The 22,652-nt window shown below is 36.6% G+C and overlaps 1 protein-coding gene across 1 annotated transcript; it reads right to left on the bottom strand.

The window, feature by feature from the left end:
- Positions 1-353: 353 nt before the first annotated feature.
- CLXN (calaxin) lies at positions 354-22,565 on the bottom strand. Its single transcript, XM_019717072.3, has 7 exons — positions 22,380-22,565; positions 18,636-18,794; positions 17,274-17,378; positions 16,443-16,594; positions 8,201-8,305; positions 3,216-3,301; positions 354-2,631 (listed from the first exon to the last, which is right to left on the bottom strand). Exons 1-6 carry the CDS (start codon positions 22,435-22,437, stop codon positions 3,242-3,244), a joined length of 639 nt encoding a protein of 212 aa, XP_019572631.2. The 5' UTR covers positions 22,438-22,565; the 3' UTR covers positions 354-2,631; positions 3,216-3,241.
- Positions 22,566-22,652: the final 87 nt, after the last annotated feature.

Below are 22,652 nucleotides of genomic sequence, written 5' to 3' on the forward strand. Positions count from 1 at the left end.
CACCTCAATAAATTTAATAAAAAAAAAAAAAAGCAGCTTACAAACGAGCATTTTCAATGTGGATTACCGAAAAGATATATATAGGTATACTATGTGCATAAATGTAGGTAAACTTATAAAATGCCTTAATAAAACCAGCAAGAATCTATACTAGAATATTACTGAATAATTTCATTTTATTTGTTCAATTTCCTAAACTTCTGAATATTCTTCAGTGAACGTCTATTACCTTGTAATCAGAAAAATGCAATTAAAAATTAAAATATTGTATATTGCATTATTTATACCTACTCAAAATAGAAAAATTGTGTCAAAGTCCATCTATATAATCATCTAAAATTTTAAGAAAATACTTGGATAGTAAAACATCTTTATTTCACGGTAATTGCTTATTCCATTTATTTAAGACAGTCCATTTTTTTTTCACAATGTACTCTATTGCTTAATCTTAATAATACATATGTTGTAACAAAAGGTATTTAATACTCAAATAGCCTCTGAATATTTATATGTTGACAGAAGAGATATAAGCTGCTTGCATGCATTTACGAAAGAGCTAGACAGCAGTTCATAGAACACATATAGGCCCCATCTTTCTTATGCTTCCATCCAATGCCCATAGACACCTGCTGGAGAGTGGGAGGGGCAAAGGGAAATGAAGGTCTGTCTTCAGGAGTTCATGGCTGGCTACCACAGTATGACACAATTCCTGATAAGAGGATGCACAAGGGGAACCCAGGCAGCGGAGGCATGCCACTGAGGTACACCCAGATAGGGGGATAGAGAGTGAGTTGAAGTAGAGAAACAGAGGGAGCCTGAAGAGAGGGCACTTTGCAACTGACTGCAATGACAGGAGGGGTGAGGATGACTCCAGAGATAAACTGAAAGCTTAAACTCAAGAAAAACTCATAGGGGTGCATACATTTTTTTTAATTAGTTTTGGATTTCTCCAGATAGGTACCTAGGAGTGGAACTGCTGGGTGATAACGTAGTTTCATTTTCAGATTTTTGAGATACCTCCATACTGTTTTCCATAGTGGCTGCACCAATCTGCAATCCCTCCAACAGTGCACAAGGGATCCTGTTTCTCCACATCCTCACTAGCACTTGTTGTTTGTTGATTTATTCATGATAGCCATTTTGACTGGGGTGAGGGGGTATCTCATTGTGGTTTTTATTTGCATTTCTCTAATTAGTGAGGTTGAACATTTTTTCATATGTCTGTTTGCCGTCTGTATGTCTTCTTTAGAAAAATGTCTCTTCATGTCCTCTGCCCATTTTTTAATTGGGTTGTTTGTTTTGGAGTTGAGTTGAGTGAGTTTTTCATAAATTTTGGATATTAACCCCTTATCGGATATATCATTGGCAAATATCTTCTATCATTCAGTAAGATCCCCGTTTTGCACTATACACAATAGCCAAGACATGGAAACAGTTGAAATGCCCATCAGTAGATGACTGGATTAAGAAACTGTGGTACATTTATACAATGGAGTATTACGCAGCCATAAAGAATAATGAAATCTTACCATTTGCAACAATATGGATGGACCTAGAGAACATTATGCTAAGTGAAATAAGTTGGACAGAGAAAGACAAACACCATATGATCTCACTTATATGTAGAATCTAAAGAAAAGGACAAATGAATGAACTAATCAGAAATAGTCTCAGAGGCATAGAGGAAAAGCTGAGGGTTGCTAGATGGTAAGGGGGAGTGGGGATAAGGGGGAAGGTGAGGGGATTTGAAAGCACAATTGGTAATCACAAGATTGACACAAGGATACGAAAGTCAATTTGGGGAATGTAATCAACAATGTTGTAAAGATTTTGTAGGGTATCCAATGGACACCTGTCTTATTAGGGAAGACCACTTCAGGGATAATGTAGATGCCTGATCACTGCACTGTACACCTGAAGCTGAAGCTGAATAATAATAAATACCAAATATATATATATGAGAAGCGGAGTACAGCATTAGGAATAGAGACAGTGGAAATGTAATGGCTATATGCGATGTCAGAGGGATAGTAGATTGGGGAAAGGGGATCATCACTTTGTGTGGGAAATAAATGATAAATGTCTAGCTATTACATTGCTTTATATACCTGAAACTAATAAAAAGTAAAATGAAATTTTAAAAAACGCAGAAGAAAAAGTAAAAGTAAAAAGTGAAAAAAAAGAAAGAAAAAACTCATAAACACAGACAATAGTTTAGTGGTTACCAGACGGTAAGGGGGGAGAGGGATGGTAGATGAGGGTAAGGGGGATCAAATATATGGTGATGGAAGGAGAACTGACTCTTGGTGATGAACACACAATATGATATATAGATGATGTGTTACAGAATTGTACACTTGAAACCTACGCAATTTTACCAACCATTGCCATTCCAATAAATTTAAAGAAAGAAAGAAAGAAAGAAAGAAAGAAAGAAAGGAAGGAAGGAAGGAAGGAAGGAAGGAAGGAAGGAAGGAAGGAAGGAAGGAAGGAAGAAAGAAAGAAAGAAAGAAAGAAACAACACTTTCCTCATCCTCCACTTTGAATTTGGATTTATCTTGTGATACTTTGTACTTTTCAATCCATTGTATTTGTTGAGTGTCCATTCTCTGCAGAGGACTATACTTACTGCTGTAAGAGATATAAACATACATGTGATGAGACCCCTTAAAATGTAGTTGGGTTGTTATGACAAAACCTCAAACAATAATAAAGATCATATTAAAATAGGTTACATGTGTCTTTCATCTCTCTAAATCTCCATCAATGCCTAGCAGAAAGATATTTAAGTGTTAAATGCCAGTATCATTTTATGCCATCTTAATTACTTATTGCTCCAAAGGAAATTCAGTAGTTTCAGTGATTTTTAAATTTATGCCCAACATTTTTATGACATGAAGAGTATTTGACTTAATAATTCATGATTATATAACCTCTCTATTAATTTCATTATTATAAACATTTTACGACAGTTATGTGCTTCAACAGATTGTCCAAATATAAAATATCTCTAGCAATATCAACTTATCTTGCCAAACCCAACAACATCTACTAAGGAACTTCTTGTCTTCCATATATTTTACTTGGTTCTTATACCAAAGTTGAAAGATACATATAAACGTATCATCCCTCAGGCCAAACACACAATTCAACATCATCTTTCCGAGTTAAGCAGAAAAAATACACAATACATATATACCTCCTTTTTTACTCACTTGAGACAACACAGACATTTAGGTATTCACATATCGTTGAATTCATTTGGATCTTTGAATACTTGGGATTCAAATTCCATCTGGCTCTGTAAAATGAAAGTACTCAAATTAGTACAGGCTTCTAAAAAAGGTAGGACAAAATAAAACATTCTGTACGCTTCCATCATGTTTGAAGAGACATAAGCTAACTGAAGACTAGTGGGAATCAAGAACTCGTGATGTTCATGCATTATTTTATTTTCACTCACAGATGGTGACAGTACTGACTATATTCTAATCACAATGCTTAGTATGGGGCTACAAATATGAGCAAGACCACATGACCTGCTCTTCAGACTGCCCAGAAACTAGTGAGCTTAATTTATTGCAGTGAGGCCTGCAACAGAGTAAGCACACAGTGGATTCTTGGAGGCCAGGAGGACTAATTATAACACAGCCAGTCTGTGACAGGTAGTGCAGATGCTTCCTGGAGCAGAAGAAGCTAGACTGAGAGCTGGGTGGGGAAGGAATGTAGTCCAGTAACACAAGAACCCAAAAGCTGAACACTTGGGATTTATTAATTACACGGATGTGGTGACCTTGGCAAGAACAGTTACAGGAGTGGACAGGAAGAAGCGATGCTAGTGTAGGTCACAAATATGGACAATTCTTTCAAGACAGTTGGCTGTGAAAAAAAAAAAAAAAAAAAGCCATAGGACAGGAAATAGAAGGAGGTGTGGAATTAAGTTAAGTTCTCTCCTTTTGTTTCTTTCTTTCCTTCCTCCCTCCCTCCTTTTCTTCTTTCTCCTTCTATCCCTCTCTTTTTTTTCTTTTTAAGATGGGTCTGATTTATGTGTTTAAATCCTGATGAGAAAGTTTTAATAGTGAGAGAAGAGGTTAAAGATGTAGGGTAAAGAGAAAGATAAGTGATGAGGTAGTTCTTGAGGAGCTGGAATGAGACAGATCCAGAACTCTCCATCAAGCACTTCTGAGATCTATCCATCCATTCATCCATCCACTCAACATTTACTAGTTAACTACCACATATACTAGTTAACTCCACATAGTATATGGGAGAATGTAGTGGACAAAAATACCAATTTCCCACCCAGAGAGCTTACACCTACATGTTGAGACAGACAATAAGTAAATGAGTAAATATATTCTGTATATTGATAAGAACTATGAAGAAAAATGAAGCAAGGTTAGGGGATGGCGGGGGAAGGGTAGTAAAGACGGTCAGTGGCACTTGAACAGAATGAGGAAATGGCATTTGAGCAGAGACTGAATAAAATGAGAGCCTGAGGCATGTGAAGGTTTGAGGAAAGGATGTTCTAGACAAGAGGCTAGAGTAAGTGTAAAGGCAACTGAGGAGAAAAATGAGGCAGCTGGAGTAGCTCCAGATGCAAGAGAGATTGGCAGATAATAGAAGAGAGCCCACTTGGGAATTTCCAGCAAGAAAAGGGCATGAGAGCATATATACTTTTAAATATACTAGATATTGCAAAGACTAGTCACTAGGGTGACAACAGTAGAAGCAAGAAAGCTAATAATCTAGGCTAGGTGACAGATGATGGCACCGTGATTTAGGTTGGTGGTAAACAGATGTGTAAAAAAGTTATATTCAAGAATATATTTTGAAGAAGCAGTTAAGGGTGCTAAAAGTGAAAAATTAAAAATCAATCCTAGTTTTTTTTATGAAATAATTGAGTGTATGTGGATGTCATTAATTGAGATAGGGAAGACTGGGGCAGGAGTAAATTTGGGGAAAAACCAATTTATTGAGATTATCTATTGGACATGTTGACTAGGCAGCTGGAGATAAAGACTAGAGATTAGGTGGCAGTATATAGCAATAGTTATATATCACATCATTCCACCTCCTTAAAATCTTCCATGAGAGGTCATAGAAATGGCAGCATGAGGTGAGCTTCTTGAAATCTCCCCTGGAATTTACAACAAATTGAACAACTATAACTCCACAAAGGACTCCTTGCGCAGCAGACTGGCAAGACTAAGAGACGTGCAATTTAAATCATCTAAAGGTGGGCAAATTGGACAAGCAGGGATGGAGGGAACCAGGAACTGCAGAGACATGGAACATGCGGGAACAGGATGCAGACCTAGCTGGGACCTTCAAGCTCCATTCCGTAGCTACCACAGCTGTGGGAGAGGGAAGAATTCACATTGCTAGCACTCCCATTATGGCTCACAGTCCTGCCTGAGGGATCACCATATAACACAGCAGAACCCAGTGCTCACAGCAGAGGCCTTGGAGCAAAGACTGACAAAAGAAGGGTGAAAAAGCCCTCACTGCCAAGCAGAGGATGGAAGGCTTAGGCATGGAGCCTAGCCGACCCCACCCATCCTCCCAGAGCTTGCCCCATCCCTACCCTCCCAGTGCTAGAAGAGGAACGGTAGCACTGTCAGATCTAAAAAACAGAATATTTGCAGTTCTGAGAACTAGAGCCCGCAGCCATGGACTCACAACCCAACTAGTTCCGGCAAAGGAGAGGGAGCCCTGGATGCAGGACTGGCTGTGCTGGTGGTTGCCGCCATTGCTCACACCATCTCACACAACCCATCCTGCCCCCACCCCCACCTATCTAGGCAGATCCCTACAGGGGTAAACAGAGCTGCTGAAACACACAGGCCCTGAATCTCGTGCAGGAAAGGTTCGGAACTTCAGAGGCTTTCCACACCCCCAACGGAAACAGTGCCCTGAGACCCAGGGAACCTGCCCACAGAGGAGAAGACCACCTTCCAAGGAATCCCCCTATTATGTGAGAAACCTGAATGGTGCAAAGAAAATATAACACTACAGCATGAGAGAGAATTAAAGGCGGCAGTTGGAAAGAAAATAAAGCATTCTACCAGTTCCTATCAGAAAGCAAAGGAAAGACACCTTCTTACCAACCTATTTCACCAATTGCCATGCATAACCAAGGTAACAAGACAGTTCAGAAAGAAAATGAAAAGTCTCCAGAAAATGAACTTAAAGACATGGAAATATGTGACTTAAATGATGGAGAACTCAAGATTACAGTTTGGAAAAACCTCAACGTTTCTGCACAGCAAAAGAAACAATCGGAAAATAAAAAGGCAACGAACCAAATGGGAGATGATTTTTGCAAACAACACCTCCTATAAGGGGCTAATATCCAAAATATATAAGGAAACCATACAACTCAACAACAACAACAAAATAATCCAATTAAAAAATGGGCAGAGGACCTGAATAGACATTTCTCCAAAGAGGACATACATATGGCCAATAGACATATGCACAAATGCTCAATATCACTAATCATCAGAGAAATGCAAATAAATACCACAATGAGATATCACCTCACCCCAGTCAGAATGGCTATCATCAACAAGACAAATAGTAACAAGTGTTGGAGAGGCTGTGGAGAAAAAGGAACCCTCATACACTGTTGGTGGGAATGCAGAATGGTGCAGCCACTATGGAAGGCAGTGTGGAGGTTCCTCAAAAAATTACGAATAGAATTACCTTATGACCCAGCAATCCCTCTTCTGGGTATTTACCCTAAAAATCTGAAAGCATTTATCCATAAAGACATATGTGCTCCAATGTTCATTGCAGCTTTATTTACGGTGGCCAAGACATAGAAACAACCAAAATGTCCTTCAATAGATGAATGGATAAATAAGTAGTGGTATATATACACAATGGAATACTATTCTGCCATAAGAAAAGATGAAATAGTACCATTTGTGACAACATGGATTGATCTTGAGATTACACTGCTAAGTGAAATAAATCAGACAGAAAAAGGAGAGAACCAGACGATTTCACTGACATGTGGTATATAAAACTGAAAACAACAAAAGAACAAGACAAACAAATAAAGAAATATAAAGTTATAGACGCAGACAATAGTTTAGTGGTTACCAGAGCAAAAGGGGGGAGGTGGGTGGTAGATGAGGGTAAACGGGATCAAATATATGGTGATGGAAAGAGAACTGACTCTGGGTGGTGAACACATAATGTGATATATAGATGATATTATTACAGAATTGTACACCTGAAATCTATGTAACTTTACTAACAATTGTCACCCCAATAAACTTTAATTTAAAAAAAATCTTCCAATGAATCCTTGTGACTTTCAAGACAAAAATGCAAGTTCCAAGCTCAATCGGCCTTGGCCCTTCTATGCATCTCCAGCTTTATCATGATTCTCATACCACACCAAATGTTCTTCTAACAGATTCATTCCCCTCACCCCCTGTCTCTCGCATTCCCTTTGCTTAGATCATTCGTCCCATATTGACCTAGCTGACTACTGTGTGCTTACAAGCACGGATAAGCCTTCCATGTCCCACCAGCAATTCAGCAGTCATTCCATAGAGCTGGTTTAGATGCCCTCTTTGTGCTACCACAATACTCTATGCATATCTCTATGGGGTTTAGCACCAGGATACCCAAGGTACTCCATGTGATGCATGAATTTGGACAATTTCCCTAAGCTTTCCAAGCCTCATTTCATCATCTGTAAAATAAGGATAATAATACTACTTACTTCATAGGATTGTTAGTGGGATTAAATAAGGTGATGTGGGGGCATAGTGCTTATGACATTGCCTGGCATAGATGAAGCACTGTACAAGTCATTAACTATTATTATAATAATACTTATCACACTGTTCACTAATTATTTTCATGTCGGTTTTTCCCAGGAAAATATAAGCCTTCAGTGCTTCCATTGAGCCTTTCATCTGTGCTCTGGCACACATTAAGTTTCGTAATTGTTTCTTACATAAATGAATGAGTTAATGAAGGAAAAATAGTGTTGCGCTAAAACAGTACTATAAAATGTATCATCAGGTTCTTTTATAGTGGGCTTTCTCTATTTAGAAGCTATTCTCTTTGGATGAGTGTGATTCATCTGATCCATCACTCACCAAACCAAGAAGTCCTGGATTGTTGATCCTACATTATATTTTGGTTAGTGTTCAGTGAAAGTAATATATTTCATTACCTTTGGATCAGGTAGGCATGGTCCAAAAGCTTCCAGTAAAAGAGTCTCTTCTCTCACAGATCGTTCATAGTCTGAAAAGGAGAGCTTCCCATCGTGATCATAGTCCTAGGGGTGACCAGCCATGTGTCAGTCAACACATAAAATACTTATTGCAAACACAACTGTCTTTTCATGGTCAACTGTTAATAAAAGAAAAGTAATAGGAAAAAAAGAGACTAAATAGTGAAATTTAAAAAATAAAAATGATAATATTATAATAAAAGAGCACAATTCAGGAGGGGAGGGGGCCCAAGATGTCAGATTAGGTAAATGCTATGCTTACTGCATCCCAGGATCCACAAAAATTACAAAGAAATTATAGAACAATCAACCTCACGAATCATCTGAAGACTAGCTGAACAGAATCCCTATAACTAAGGATGTAAAGAAGAGGCCACATCGAGCCTGGATGAAGGGGCAGAGAGGCAAAATGGGCTGACCCCAAATCCACAGATAGTAGTTGAACACCAGGAGGAACAGTGGGAGGAACACCTTGGTGACTGAGGTCCCCCCTGAAGAGGGAGGGGTCCCAGCCCCACACAAGGCTCCCTAGCTCAGGAGTCCTGTGCTGGGAAGAGGAGTTCCCATAACATCTGGCAGTGAAAATCAGTATGGAGTCTATCTGCCTGTCCTGGTGAGACAGAAGGTGGCTGAAAACCCAGATGCTCTCTTAAAGAGCGTTCACGCAGAATCACTTGCTTACAAACACTCACCTGGTCTCTGGTGGAGGGGCGGTGACTGAAGAGACACCAGAGACATACAAGGAAAGAGAGTTGTGTGGCCTTGAGGCTACGGCCGGAGAAACAGGAGTCATTATCCCTGTGTGGAGCTTCACTCATGTGTAGCCTACAGGAGGATGACATATGCTCTACGTTGAACCCTCCTCCAAAGGGCCTAATCTGAGACTGCACTGTCTGGTAAAATCCACGCCTGTGTACCACATTAGGGACGCCCTGGGTCCCCACCCTGCACAGCTAGTACTGCATAGCTTGGGACATGCTTAACTACTGAGTGGCTCTGTCCCACCCTGCAAACTGCAGAAGCCTTTTATAGTAGTGGATAGTCATGGCAGCCCAGGGAACTTTTGGCATTGGGCAGTGGCCCAAAACCTGTGCTGCAGCCTCTCTTGGGCAGCTCTCAGGAATCTGTGAGCATGAGGCAAGCAATGGCTAACTGCAGTGTTCTCAGGGCACATTACAGAGTGGTCATAGGCTGGGCACTGGCACAAGAACCGAATTTGCATTAACTGTAAAAACCACCAATCACATCTCATGACTCTCTGGGATCCTGTCCCACACAGCTACTGCTGCATTGCTGAGGGCACTCTAAACAACTGGTCAACCAGCCGAGCCAAAACAACTAAGGAAGCTCTTTCAAATACTGAGTCTTATAGGCAGCCGGACGGTGACAATAGGTCTAGGGGACGCTGCACCTTTTATTAAGTTGCCTTAGGACCAACACTGGTGGCAGCCAGCCTTGGTTCACAGCGAGGCCACCATCACATGCCTCTGTGTCCAGCACAGGCAGCAACCAACCAAATATAGCTTTGTGGCTCCTACCAGGTAGCCACTGGTCAATCACAAGCCAGGTTGAAATTGGCCCCTCCCAACAGACCCCAGAAACAACACACCCAGAGGCCAGCTTCAGTCCACACCAGAGCTCTACCTGAAAGGGTGGGCTAAGAGGCACAGGAGCCCACAAATCATCCTCTGAGGGGTCAGCCCTCAAATAGGAGCTCATACACTGTGGTCATAGTCAATCATCATAGTCAGTTAGCCTGGGAGTCAGTCTTACCCACTGATATGTGAAAAGCAATCAAGGCTCAACTACAACAGGAGAATACACACAACACACTTAAAAGACACTCCTGGAACACATGTGCAGGAGATGAGGGAGACTGTGCCACTGGACCACAGAGGACACATACTACATAAGCCACCCAGCAAAGACTGAGAGACATAGGAGTTCTACCTAATACATAGAAGCAAACACGAGAGGTTGCCAGAATGAGGAAAAAAAGAAACATGTCCCAAATAAAAGAACGGGAGAAAACTCCAGAAATAGAATGAAATGAAATGGAGGCAATCAACCTACCAGAGACAGAGTTTAAAATACTGGTTATAAGAATGCTTAAGAAACTTAGTAAGAATTTCAACAAAGAATTTCAATAAAGAAGAACACAGACTATAAAAAAGAACCAGTCAGAAATAAAGAACACGATAACTGAAATGAAGAATACACTAGAAGGAATCAACAGCAGATTACAGGAAAAAGAGGATTGAATTAGTGATTTAGAAAACAAGGTAGGAGAAAACACCATATCAGAACAACAAAAGTAAAAAAGAATAAACAACAATAAAGTTAGTTTAAGGGACCTGTGGGACAACATGAAACATAACAACATTTGCATTTGGAAGGAGAAGAGAGTGAGCAAGGGATCAAGAAACTTATTTGAAGAAATAGTGACTGGAAAATTCCATAACCTGGTGAAGGAAATAGACATAAAAGAGCAGGAAGCACAGAGTCCCAAACAAAATGAACCCAAACAGAACCACACCAAGACACATCAGAATTAAAATAGCAAAGGTTAAAGACAAATTGAGAATCCTAAAAGCATCAAGGGAAAGGCAACTAGCTCCTTACAAGGGAGCTCCCATAAGAATATCAGGGGATTTCTCAACATAAACTTTGCAGTCCAGAAGGGACTGGCAGGAAGTATTCAAAGTCATGAAACAGGGCCTACAACCAAGACTACTCTATCCAGCAAGGCTATCATTTAAAATTGAAAAAAAAAGAGATAAAGAGCTTTCCAGACAAGAAAAAGCTGGAGGAATTCATTATCATCAAGCCAGTATTACAAGAAAAGTTAAAAGGACTACTTTAAGCAGAAAAAAGGAGAAAACAAATGAAGATCAAAAATATAAATAATAAAATGGCAATGGCTATGTACCTATCAATAATCACTTTAAATGTAAATAGATTAAATGCTCCAAAAAAAAAAAAAAAGATATAAGGTAACTGAATGGCTATGAAAACAAGACCTATGCATGCACTGTCTACAAGAGACTCACCTCAGAACAAAAGACATACACTGAAAGTATAGGGATGGAAAAAGATATTTCACACAAATGGAAATGACAAAAAAGCTGAGGTAGCAATACATTTGTTGGAGAAAATAGACTTTAAAATGGAGATTATAATAAGAGACAAAGAAGGACATTACATAAGAATAAAAGGATCGCTCCAATAAGAGGACATCACCCTAGTAAACATTTATGCACCCAACATAGGAGCATCTAAATATATAAAGCAAATATTGACTGACATACAGGCAGGGATCAACAGTAACACAATCAGGGATTTTAACACCCTACTGACACCAATGGAAAGGTCTTCCAGACAGAAAATCAACACAGAAACAGTGGCCTTAAAGTACACACCTAGACCAGATAGGTTTCATAGATCTTCTTAGAGAATGTCACCCCAAAGCAGCAGACTATATATTCTTTTCAAGTATAAATGAAATATTTTGCAAGATAGACTATATGTTAGTCTGCAAAACAATTCTCAATAAATTTAAGAAGGTTGAAACCATATTAAGCATCTTCTCTTACCACAATATTATTAAGAGTAAGAAACTAGAAATCAATTAAAAGAACAATAACAAAAAATGAAAAACACACAATGACATGGTGGCTAAATAACATGCTATTGAATAATGAGTAGGTCAATAATGAGATCCAGAAATTAAAAGATACCTTGAGACAAATGAAAATGAAAGCACAACAACCCAAATCTATGGGACACAGTGAAAGCACTCTTAAGAGGGAAATTCATAGCCATGTAGGCCTAAATATAGAAACAAGGAAAATCTCAAATAAACAATCTAACTTTACACCTAAGGGAACTGGAAAAAAAAAAAAAAAAAAAAAAAAAAACAACAACAGCAAACAAAGCCCAAAGTGAGTACAAGGAAGGAAATAATAAAGATCAGAGTGGAAATAAACAAATAAACAAAATAGAGAATAAAAAAAAATACAAAAGATCAATGAAACCAAGATCATGTTTTTTGAAAAGATAAACAAAATTCATAAACCTTTACCAGACTCATCAAGAAAAAAAGAGAGGGCACAAATAAATAAAATCAGAAATGAAAGAGAAGTGACAACAGACACCAAAGAAATACAAAACAAACAAAAAAAATTGATAATTTTTTTTTCAAACTATGGGCAACTATATGCCAACAAATTGGAAAATATGGAAAAAATGAATAAATTCCTACAAGCATACAATCTTCCAAGGCTAAACCCAGAAGAAACAGAAAATCTGAACAGACTGATTACTACCAACAAAATTAAATCAGTAGTCAACAAGCTCCCGATAAACAGAAGTCCTGGAACAGATGTCTTTACAGGTGAATTTTACCAAACATTCAAATAAGAATTAATACCTATTCTCCTCAAACTATTCCAAAAATTCCAAGAGGACGGAAGGATCCCATTTTACAAGGTCATCATTACCCTGATTCTAAAACCAGACAAAGATATTACAAAAAAAGAAAACTATAGGCCAATATTCCTGATAAATATAGAAGCAAAAATCCTCAACAAAATATTAGGAAGCCGAATTCAGCAATACATTAAAAAGATCATATACCACAATCAAGTGGGATTCATTCCTGTTATGCAAGGTTGGTTCAACATCTGTAAATCAATTAACATGATATACCACATAAACAAATGAAAAACAAAAATCAAGTGCTCTTACCAATAGATGCAGAAAAAGCATCTGACAAATTCCAGCATCAATTTATGATAAAAACTCTCAGCAAAGAGGCAATAGAGGGAACATATTTCAACATAATAAAGGCATATATGACAAACCCACAGCTAACATCATACTCAATGGGGAAAAGCTAAAAAGCATTTTCCTTAACATCAGGAACAAGACAAAAATGCCCACTTTCACCACTTTTATTCAACATAGGGCTGGAAGTTCTAGCCACAGCAAACAGACAGGAAAAACTAAAATAAAATAAAAAAATAAATAAAAGGCATCCAAATGGGAAAGGAAGAAGTAAACTGTCATTATTTGCAGATGACATGTTACTATATAGAGAGAATCCCAAAGATTTCACCATAAACAATTAGAACTAATAAATGAGTTTAGTAAAGTACCAGGATACAAAATTAATATTCAGAAATTGGTTGCATTTTTATACACCAATAACAAACTATCAGAAAAAGAAATTAAGAAAACAATCCCATTTACAACTGCATCAAAAAACATAAAATATGTAGGAATAAATTTAACCAAGGAAGTAAAAGACCTGTACTCAGAAAATTATGAGACATTGAAGAGAAAATTAAAGAAGATACGTGAAAATGGAAACATATACCATGCTCATGAATAGGAAGAATTGATGTAGTTAAAATGTCCATACTACCCAAAACAATATATAGATTCAGTGCAATCCCTATAAAAATACAAATGGCATTTTTCACCGAACTAGGACCAATAATCCTAAAATTTATATGAAACCATAAAAAAAAACCCAAATGACCATGGTAACCTTGAGAAAGAAAAACAAAGCTGGCGGTATCATGCTACCTGATATCATTATACATCAAGGCCATAGTAATCAAAAGTGCATGGTTTTGGCATAAAGACAGACACATAGATTTAATGGAACAGAACAGAGTCCAGAAATAAATCTATGTCTATATGGTCACTTAATCTGTGACAAAGGAAGCAAGAATTGTCTGTTTAATAATGGTGTGGGAAAACCAGATGGTTACATGCAAGAAAAAAAAGAAACTGGACCATATTCTTAAGCATATACAAGAATAAACTCATAATGGATTACAGACTTAAATGTAAGACCTGAGGCTATAAAACTCCTAGAAGAAAATATAGGAAGTACACTCTCAGACATTACCCTTATTAATAATTTTACCTATATATCTACTCAGGCAAAGGGAGCAAAAAAAAAATAATAAAGATATAGGACTACATCAAACTAAAAAGATTTTGCACAACAAAGGAAACCATCAACAAAATGAAAAGACATCCTACTGAATAAGAGAAGATATTTGCCAATGATACATCTGATAAGGGGTTAATATCCAAAATTTATTTTAAAAAATTCATACAACTCAACATCAAAGAAACAAACAATGTAATTTTTAAAATGGGCAGAGAACTTGAGCAGACATTTCTCCAAAGAGGACACACAGATGGCCAACAGACATATGAAAAGATGCTCAACGTCACTAATCATCAGAGAAATGCAAATAAAAACCACAATGAGACATCACTTCACTCCTATCAGAAGAGCTATCATCAATAAATCAACGAACAACACATGTTGGTGAAGAGGTGGAGAAAAGTGAACCCTTATGCACTGTTGGTGGGACTGCAAATTGGTGCAGCCACTATGGAAAACAGTGGGGTGGTTCATCAAAAAATTAAAAATAGAACTACCTTATGACCCAACAATTCCACTCCTGGGTATTTATCCAAAGAAATCCAAAACACTGATCGAAAAAAATATGTGCACCCCTATGTTTACTGCACCACTGTTCACAATAGCCAAGACATGGAAACAACCAAAATGCCCATCGATAGACAACTGAATAAAGAAATGGTGGTACATACATACAATGGAATATTACTCTGCCATGAAAAAGAATGAAACATTACCATTTGCAATAACATGGATGAATCTAGAAGATATTATCATAAGTGAAATAAGTCAGACTGAGAAAGACAGGTACCATATGATCTCACTTATATGTGGAATCTAAAGAACAGAATAAATGAACAAACAAAACCAGAAATAGACTCAAAGATACAGAGAACAAACTGATGACTGCTAGATGGGAGGGTTATTAGGGGGATGGTTGAGAAAGGTGAAGGGATTAGGAAGTACAAATTGCTAGTTACAAAATAGTCACAGGGATGGACTACATATGGAGAATATAGTCAATAATGTTGTAAAAACTATGTACGGTGTCAAATCGGTACTAGATTTAAAATTTGACACTGTACATAGTTTTTACATTATTGACTATGTATATAATTATACGTATAATTTATAAATTACATATATATAAATGTAAATTTTATATATATAAATATATATATACAAATTATAACCACTGCGCTGTACAACTGAAAATAATATAAAATAATATGAAGTGTTATATATATTATAATATGTAATAATACAAAATAATATTAAATGATATATACATACACACACACACACATACACGAGGTCTGACAATTAAGTTTGTGAACATGTTGCAAACCTTTTTTGATATCAGAGGGATTATTCATTATGAATTTGTACCAACTGGACAAACAGTTAACCAAGTTTACTATTTGCAAGTGCTGAAAAGGCTGCGTGAAAAAGTTAGATGACCTGAACTTTACGCCAACAGTTCATGGCTCTTCATCATGACAATGCACCAGCTCACACAACATTGTCTGTGAGGGAGTTTTTAGCCAGTAAACAAATAACTGTTTTGGAACACCCTCCCTACTCACCTGATCTGGCCCCCAATGACTTCTTTCTTTACCTGAAGATAAAGGAAATATTGAATGGAAGATATTTTGCTGACATTCAGGACATCAAGGGTAATATGACGACAGCTCTGATGGCCATTCCAGAAAAAGAGTTCCAAAATTGCTTTGAAGCATGGACTAGGTGCTGACATCAGTACATAGCTTCCCAAGGGGAGTACTTTGAAGGTGACCGTACTGATATCCATCAATAAGGTATGTAGCACTTTTTCTAGGATGAGTTCGTGAACGTAATTGTCAGACCATATATATATACATATATATATATATATATATATATATATATATATATATATATATATATATATATATATATATAAATTTTCCCCCACGGGATGTAAAGTACAACATAGAGAATATAGTCAATGGTATTGTAATAGCTATGTGCATTGTTAGATGGGTAGCAGTCTTGTTGCACTTATCACTTTGTGAGGGGCATAAATGTCTAATCATTATGTTGTTCTGTACACCTGAAACTAATAATAAGAACAAGCACAATTCAAGTGTTTTATTTCACCAAGCAGGAAACTGATAGTTACTATAGTTTAAATTCTTATTTCTATCCCACACCTGGCTTGTAATTTTTAATATAAAACTCTAAATTACTCATATTTACCATTTTCTTAAGTGTTATCTCAACCAAATCTTTAATTCCTTCATCAGGGTCTTCTTCAGATGGCTGTTGGAAAAGGCTGTTCTTCAACATGTGGAACATTTCCTCCTTTGAAATGAATCCATCACCATTCAAATCAAAAACTTCAAAGCAATCTTTTAAAAAAATAGCCAATTATGAATTTGATACTATTGTTAAGGTAACATTTGTTCTGATAGTTTTCAAGGCCAAGGTCTACATTGTTGATTGTCTTATGAATCCCACAGGCCTTTGCACAATCTAATTTCCATAATAAATGCTTAATATACACTTGATGAATATATTCAACGACCCTTAAAAAAAGTTTCATTACACTCAGCAATGGAAAAGCATGCCAAAAATTAATAACTTAAAACATTTTCATCTTGAAACTTGGAAAACTGATTGAAATATGACTCTTAAACAGAGTTCATCAGAATTAGGAATTAACTAAGAATCAAAACACTTGAATCAATGTTCTCTACTTTTATGGTTATAATTCAAGTAATGAAATATGTAAATTACTTAATACCTTAATAAGTAAATGCATATGTGCATAATTAGCATGTGTAGTATATGACTATGCAGTCTTGTTTGGCATTAATTACTCTTTAAAATCTCTTGATTTTCCTTTTCATTAATTATTTCAACTCTTATCATTGACTTGAATTTTCTCCATAAAAGAGGGTAATGGGGATTCAAACCAGCCAACCAACAGACAACCTACTTGATTAGCTGGGTTGGAGGACATTGATTTAGATTCCTTAAATATGTTTATCACAATGTACAAACTGATAGGATAAGCTGACATCTTACATTTCATTTTTTCTTCCAAAGTTCCTCGAAGAAACAGCGATAATCCATAAATCCATTCTGATACATTTACACAGCCATCATTGTCTTTATCAAAACCTCGGAATACTAAAAAGACAGAGAAGTAAATTATAACACGTGTTGCATTTTTATTCTCAGTAATGTATCTACACTGGTACTACTCGCTTTTAAAATTTCAACAAAACTTCAGGATCATATGGTCCAACATTCTCATTTGCAAAGGAGGAAATTAAGACATCATAAAATTGGAAAAGTCTTTCTTTAAACTTTTATAGTTTCCCTTCATATTTTTGGGGAACAAAGAAAATTCTGAATATCTAAACATATTATTCAATACTTACTAACATGTAAATATATTGATATATTATATATGTTGATATATTAACATAAAATATATAATCTTATATATTTTTAGTTCATTGGGCTAACAATAGTTGGTAAACTTACATAGGTTTCAGTAGTACAATTCTGTAATACATCATCTATATATCACATTGTGTGTTCACCACGCAGAGTTAGTGCCCCTTCCATCACCATATATGTATTTGATCCTGTTTACCCTCATCTACCATCCCCCTCCCCCTTAGCCTCTGGTAACCACTAAACTATTTTCTGTGTCTATAAGTTTTTGTTTCTTCATTTGTTTGTCTGCTCCTTTGTTTTCAATTTTATATCTCATATATCAGTGAAATCACATGGTTCTCGGCTTTTTCTGTCTGACTTATTTCGCTTAGCATAATAATCTCAAGATCCATCCATGTTGTCACAAATGGCACTATTTCATCTTTTCTTATGGCAGAATAGTACTCCATTGTGTATATATACACCACATCTTTATCCAATCATCTATCAAAGGACACTTTGGTTGTTTCTATGTCTTGGCAACTGTCAATAAAGCTGCGATGAACATCAGATATACGTGCTCTGACGTTAATTTTATATTTTTGTTATTCAAGAAAAGTAATGCTATTACATGCTAGAACTATATCTTAATTTTTATTGATATACTTCTGATGATGTAAGAAAACTTAAATGTCCTTTTAAAACTATTCTTTTTATTTTTACATTTACTAAGTAAAAATAGAAATATTTTCGGTTTTCTGATATAATTGAGGGAAACCTAATTATTCAAGCTGACTTTATCTTTTTAAATACACAAAATAGAGTGGATGCTATCTCCTTCCCTATGATCCTTCCCTTAAATATAAAAATTAAAATTTTATATTCAAATAAAATTGGGAATACAGAACATTAAGCTTCTTACCAGGAGTATGTCCAAACACTAAACTTTTTTTTTCAGTTATGGCTAGATTTGGCCCATTTGAATATTGTACGTCTTCTTACCTCTGTCCATAATCATGTCATCTGTCATTCCAAATGTCACATGCAAGATATTTCGAAATGCATTACGATCCAGTCCAATGACCACACCTTGCCACTCTGTTACATCTCCCACCAAGTTATAAAAAAGTTGTATAAGACATTTCACTTCAAATTTATTAACTGTGAAAAAATAAAATTAAGATATAACAAAAATGTTTTTTATCTTTAATTTCTAAGATATTATGTTAATGAGTTTATAGACAAACAGTATCAAAGTCATCAAATATGTAGTTGCCAACAGAAGACTATCCTGTTTTGAGATTGATGAATCTTAAGTTAATAAAAGATGTCTACAATAGAGTATTCTCCACTATAAAGAGAGGACAAAGTACTCCCTTACATATTAAACAAATGCAAGTTCAGTCGTAGGAAAAAAGAAGATAATATTACCTGAATAATGATAGTGGAGTCAAATCCTAAACTTTAAAAGGCAGTAGAGTATGATTCAAAGTAAGCATGGTACTGTTTAAGAATGGTAACTTTTCCCCCAACATTTTGATTATAGTCATTCATGAGATTTATAACTTAACTTTTCCCTGGGAATAGATACCAGGCTCCTGAAAGCCAGGCAATAATTTTCATTTCCCATTAGCCTTAGTGAAGCCATAAACCAGATTTTGGAAATCAGAATCACATACTTTCCAATAACAAGCATTTAAGGATATTCTAGCACCCATTGTGGTTCTTGTTGTGGATGATGTGAATATTTATATGCAACTATTCAGTTGTACTTTGGAGGAAAGAAGTTTTTATTGAAAAAATATAGGCACATGTGCACATTTGCTCACACACGTAATTGCATGAAGGTTGCTATTTACAAACACTGAGCTAATTATTTGTTTTCCAATCCCCAATTGAGGTATGTAAGTAGAAGGGTTATTGCTTAGCATTAAGAGCATTAAAATGAGTTTAAATATGAATTATAGATAGAAAATGGGGATGATTTTATTTCACAAAAAGACAAAATTGTGGTTGAATATTTTTAAAAACAAGGATGGAACCTGTGCATGTAAATGAAGACAGAACATAAGGAGAAATCACATCTAATCCTACAGGCCAGAACAGGCTTGAGTACGATGTCTTGTTTGGGGTACCACAATGTAAGAGGAACATTGAAAACTTTGGAAAGCAAATAAATTAATTAAATAGTAGACAAGAGTATAAAGACTATAATTTTTAAAAGAGCTGTTAGTTGCTGTGGCAAATTGTATATCAGTTCCTCAAAAAATTAAACAGAATACTATGTAATCCAGGGATTCCACCTCCGGTTATATGCCCAAAAGTATTGAAAGTGGGGGCTCAGATACTTGTACACCAGTGTTCATAGCAGCATTACTCACAGTAGCCAAAACATGGAAGCAACCCAGGTGTTCATTGACAGACGAATGCATAAACAAAATTGGTATATACATACAATGAATATTATTGAGCCTTAAAGATGAAGAAAATTGTGATACATGCTACAACATGAATGAAATTTGAAGACATTATGATGAGTAAAATAAGCCAGACAAAAAAGGACAAATATTGCATGATTTCATTTACATGATGTACCTATAGTGGTGAAATTCATAGTGACAGGAAGTAGAATGGTGGTTGCCAGGGGTTGGTGGAAGGGGAAAATGGGGAGTTATAGTTTAATGGATACAGAGTTTCAATTGGGAGAGATAAAAAGTTCTGGAAATGGATGGGGTAACAGCTGTGCAACAATGTAAATGTGCTTAATGCCATACAGCTGTACACTTAAAATGATTAAAATAGTATATTTTATGTTATGCGTATTTAACCACAATTTTAAAAAGTTCTAAAAGTAAAAAGAGCTGTTACTGGTTGGGGAAGAAAAGCCTGCATGAAGAATGATGCACTCTATTTATATATATGAAATGCTAGCAAAGGGGATGTTGAATAGTCTTTATACATCTTGGCTGAAATAAAAATTAAAGAACATTAGCTTAATTATCCAAAGGATCCAAGGTTAACCATAAGAAAATTTTCTTGCAAAAATGTTTCTTAAATTCTAGAATACAATACTAAATGAAATTGAGGGAAATTCAAGAATGGCATTTCATCTTTTTGGATTGGTTTCCATTTGTTCTTTAGATCATATATGTAGAATGGTGGATTAACTAGATAATCATGTAAGATATTTTCTTCTTCTCTGATTCTATAAAATTTATCCATTTCATCTTAGTGGGATTGTCATTTGGCAACTAAGATGTGACTTTAGGAGAAAGGTCCTCTGTTTAAAGAAATTTAAAATTATTTTAATGTCCATGACTTTCTATTCTATGTCTACAGAATTTAACTGGTAATCATCAAAGTTTTGAAGGCTCACTTTAAAACTTTTATGTAAGTATGAAAAGCAATATGACTGCTTTTCCTGCCATATTTTCACTTATCTCTTAATACACTCACTTTGATTGTTCACAAAATGTCTGTTTGCAATATATTCCAAAGTTACTGAACAAGGACTAAATTAAATTCAGCATTGTGTATAGCAGTTATTGCACTGTTTATTTAAAATGTTTACTAGAAATTTTAGGAAGGTCTGGTCTTTTCCCAGAAATGGAAGTATTTTAAGAAAAACAATGGAACAAAACTCTCATCAGATTATAATAACAATAATGCCTTCAATTATAGGATGCCTTTTCTTCCCCCTCAAAGTTTAAGATGCTTATACACACCATAACTTTCATTTACAGTACCACTCCACTAGAAGAGTATTTTTTAACACTCATTGCATTAGATACTAAATATGATTAGAAGGCACTAGATACTGTAATCTCTAGAACTACATTAAAACATGTCTGTTCCTCCTTCTTTGCACAATGTTGGGGTGGTCTTGGGATTATGTATCTCCAGCTTCCTCAAGTGGCCAGTAGTTTTGCAATCAGCACACAATTTATAAACTTGCTCATCTGACAATATTTTCCTCATCTAAACCACATCCTTAGCTTCCCTGCCCAGGTACAGTTTTGGTTTTCAGTCTGAATACCGTTCTATGAAAATCTAGGACCACATTTTAGAATACACAATTGGGGTAGATATCTTTAATCAGTGCTCATTTTGTCACTTGGAAAGTCTTCTTTACCTTGCAACCCCACCAGCAACTGGAAAGTGGAAGTCTACAGTTAGGAACAGATTCTTTACCACGTGTTTAGCTTTGGTGAGTTCTTTGGTTTCCAAACAAATCTCCTTGCTCTGATACAGGTTTCTTTCCCAAAGATGTTCAGATGTTGCTAACCATTTTCCCTGTGGATTTCTTGGTAGGTGTCCAGAACTTGTATTCTGCCAGTTTATTTGCTCTAGAGAGCTAGAAAGCAGCTGTATGTTAGTTGTGGTACTTTTCTTGAGTCCGTGGTTTTTAGTACTTATTCTGAGGCTAAAACCACATGTGTCTCCTGGGTACATAAACCACGTTTCTATAATGTAAAGGTAAATTAAGAAGAGAGTTTGAAAAGTAAATGTTCTTGTGGGAATGTACTGCTGGATACCTGGACACCTGGATATGGGCTCTCAAGGTCATTGGCAGGCATGGGTGTCCGCCCCAAGGAGCTAACACCTGGGTACTTCCTTTTAGGGGTGGGTATGGAGGGCGTTCCACTGGCAGTAAGGCTTGGAGGCGGAAAGCAGGTTGAGCAGTGGACATTGTCACCGGGTAGAACACCAGAGCCTCTGCTCATCCCACACGTGATTCTTACTTACAATGCTTGCAATTTTTAGTTAATGTGTCCGTCAACTTCTGCAGCTTCTTGCGATTCATGCTGGGAGCTCAGTGAATCGGGCTGCGGAGATGTCTAGCGGAGCGCAGCTGCCGGGACCCTCCCGGGTACTGGGCCTGGGGCAACCAACCGGGTCTCCACAGCTGGGTGCCTGCGCGGCCCTAACACACAGAGCAGCTATGGCAACTCCTCAGCCCGCCGTTGATTGGCTCCTGGGCGTGCGCGGGGTGTTTGCGTATCCCCAGCATACTGCGTG

Source organism: Rhinolophus sinicus, chromosome 7 (assembly GCF_057876585.1).
Source record: "Rhinolophus sinicus isolate RSI-liver-muscle chromosome 7, RSI-T2T, whole genome shotgun sequence".
Taxonomy (NCBI): domain Eukaryota; kingdom Metazoa; phylum Chordata; class Mammalia; order Chiroptera; family Rhinolophidae; genus Rhinolophus; species Rhinolophus sinicus.

Bases quoted from the DNA above. Each gene is read 5' to 3' on its own strand.
- CLXN (XM_019717072.3), bottom strand. From the start codon at position 22,437: ATGAATCGCAAGAAGCTGCAGAAGTTGACGGACACATTAACTAAAAAT. The intron at 18,795-22,379 runs GTAAGTAAGAAT...ATTTTTTCACAG, and splicing joins AACTAAAAATTGCAAGCATT to TTAATAAATTTGAAGTGAAA. The intron at 17,379-18,635 runs GTAAGAAGACGT...CTGTCTTTTTAG, and splicing joins TGACATGATTATGGACAGAG to TATTCCGAGGTTTTGATAAA.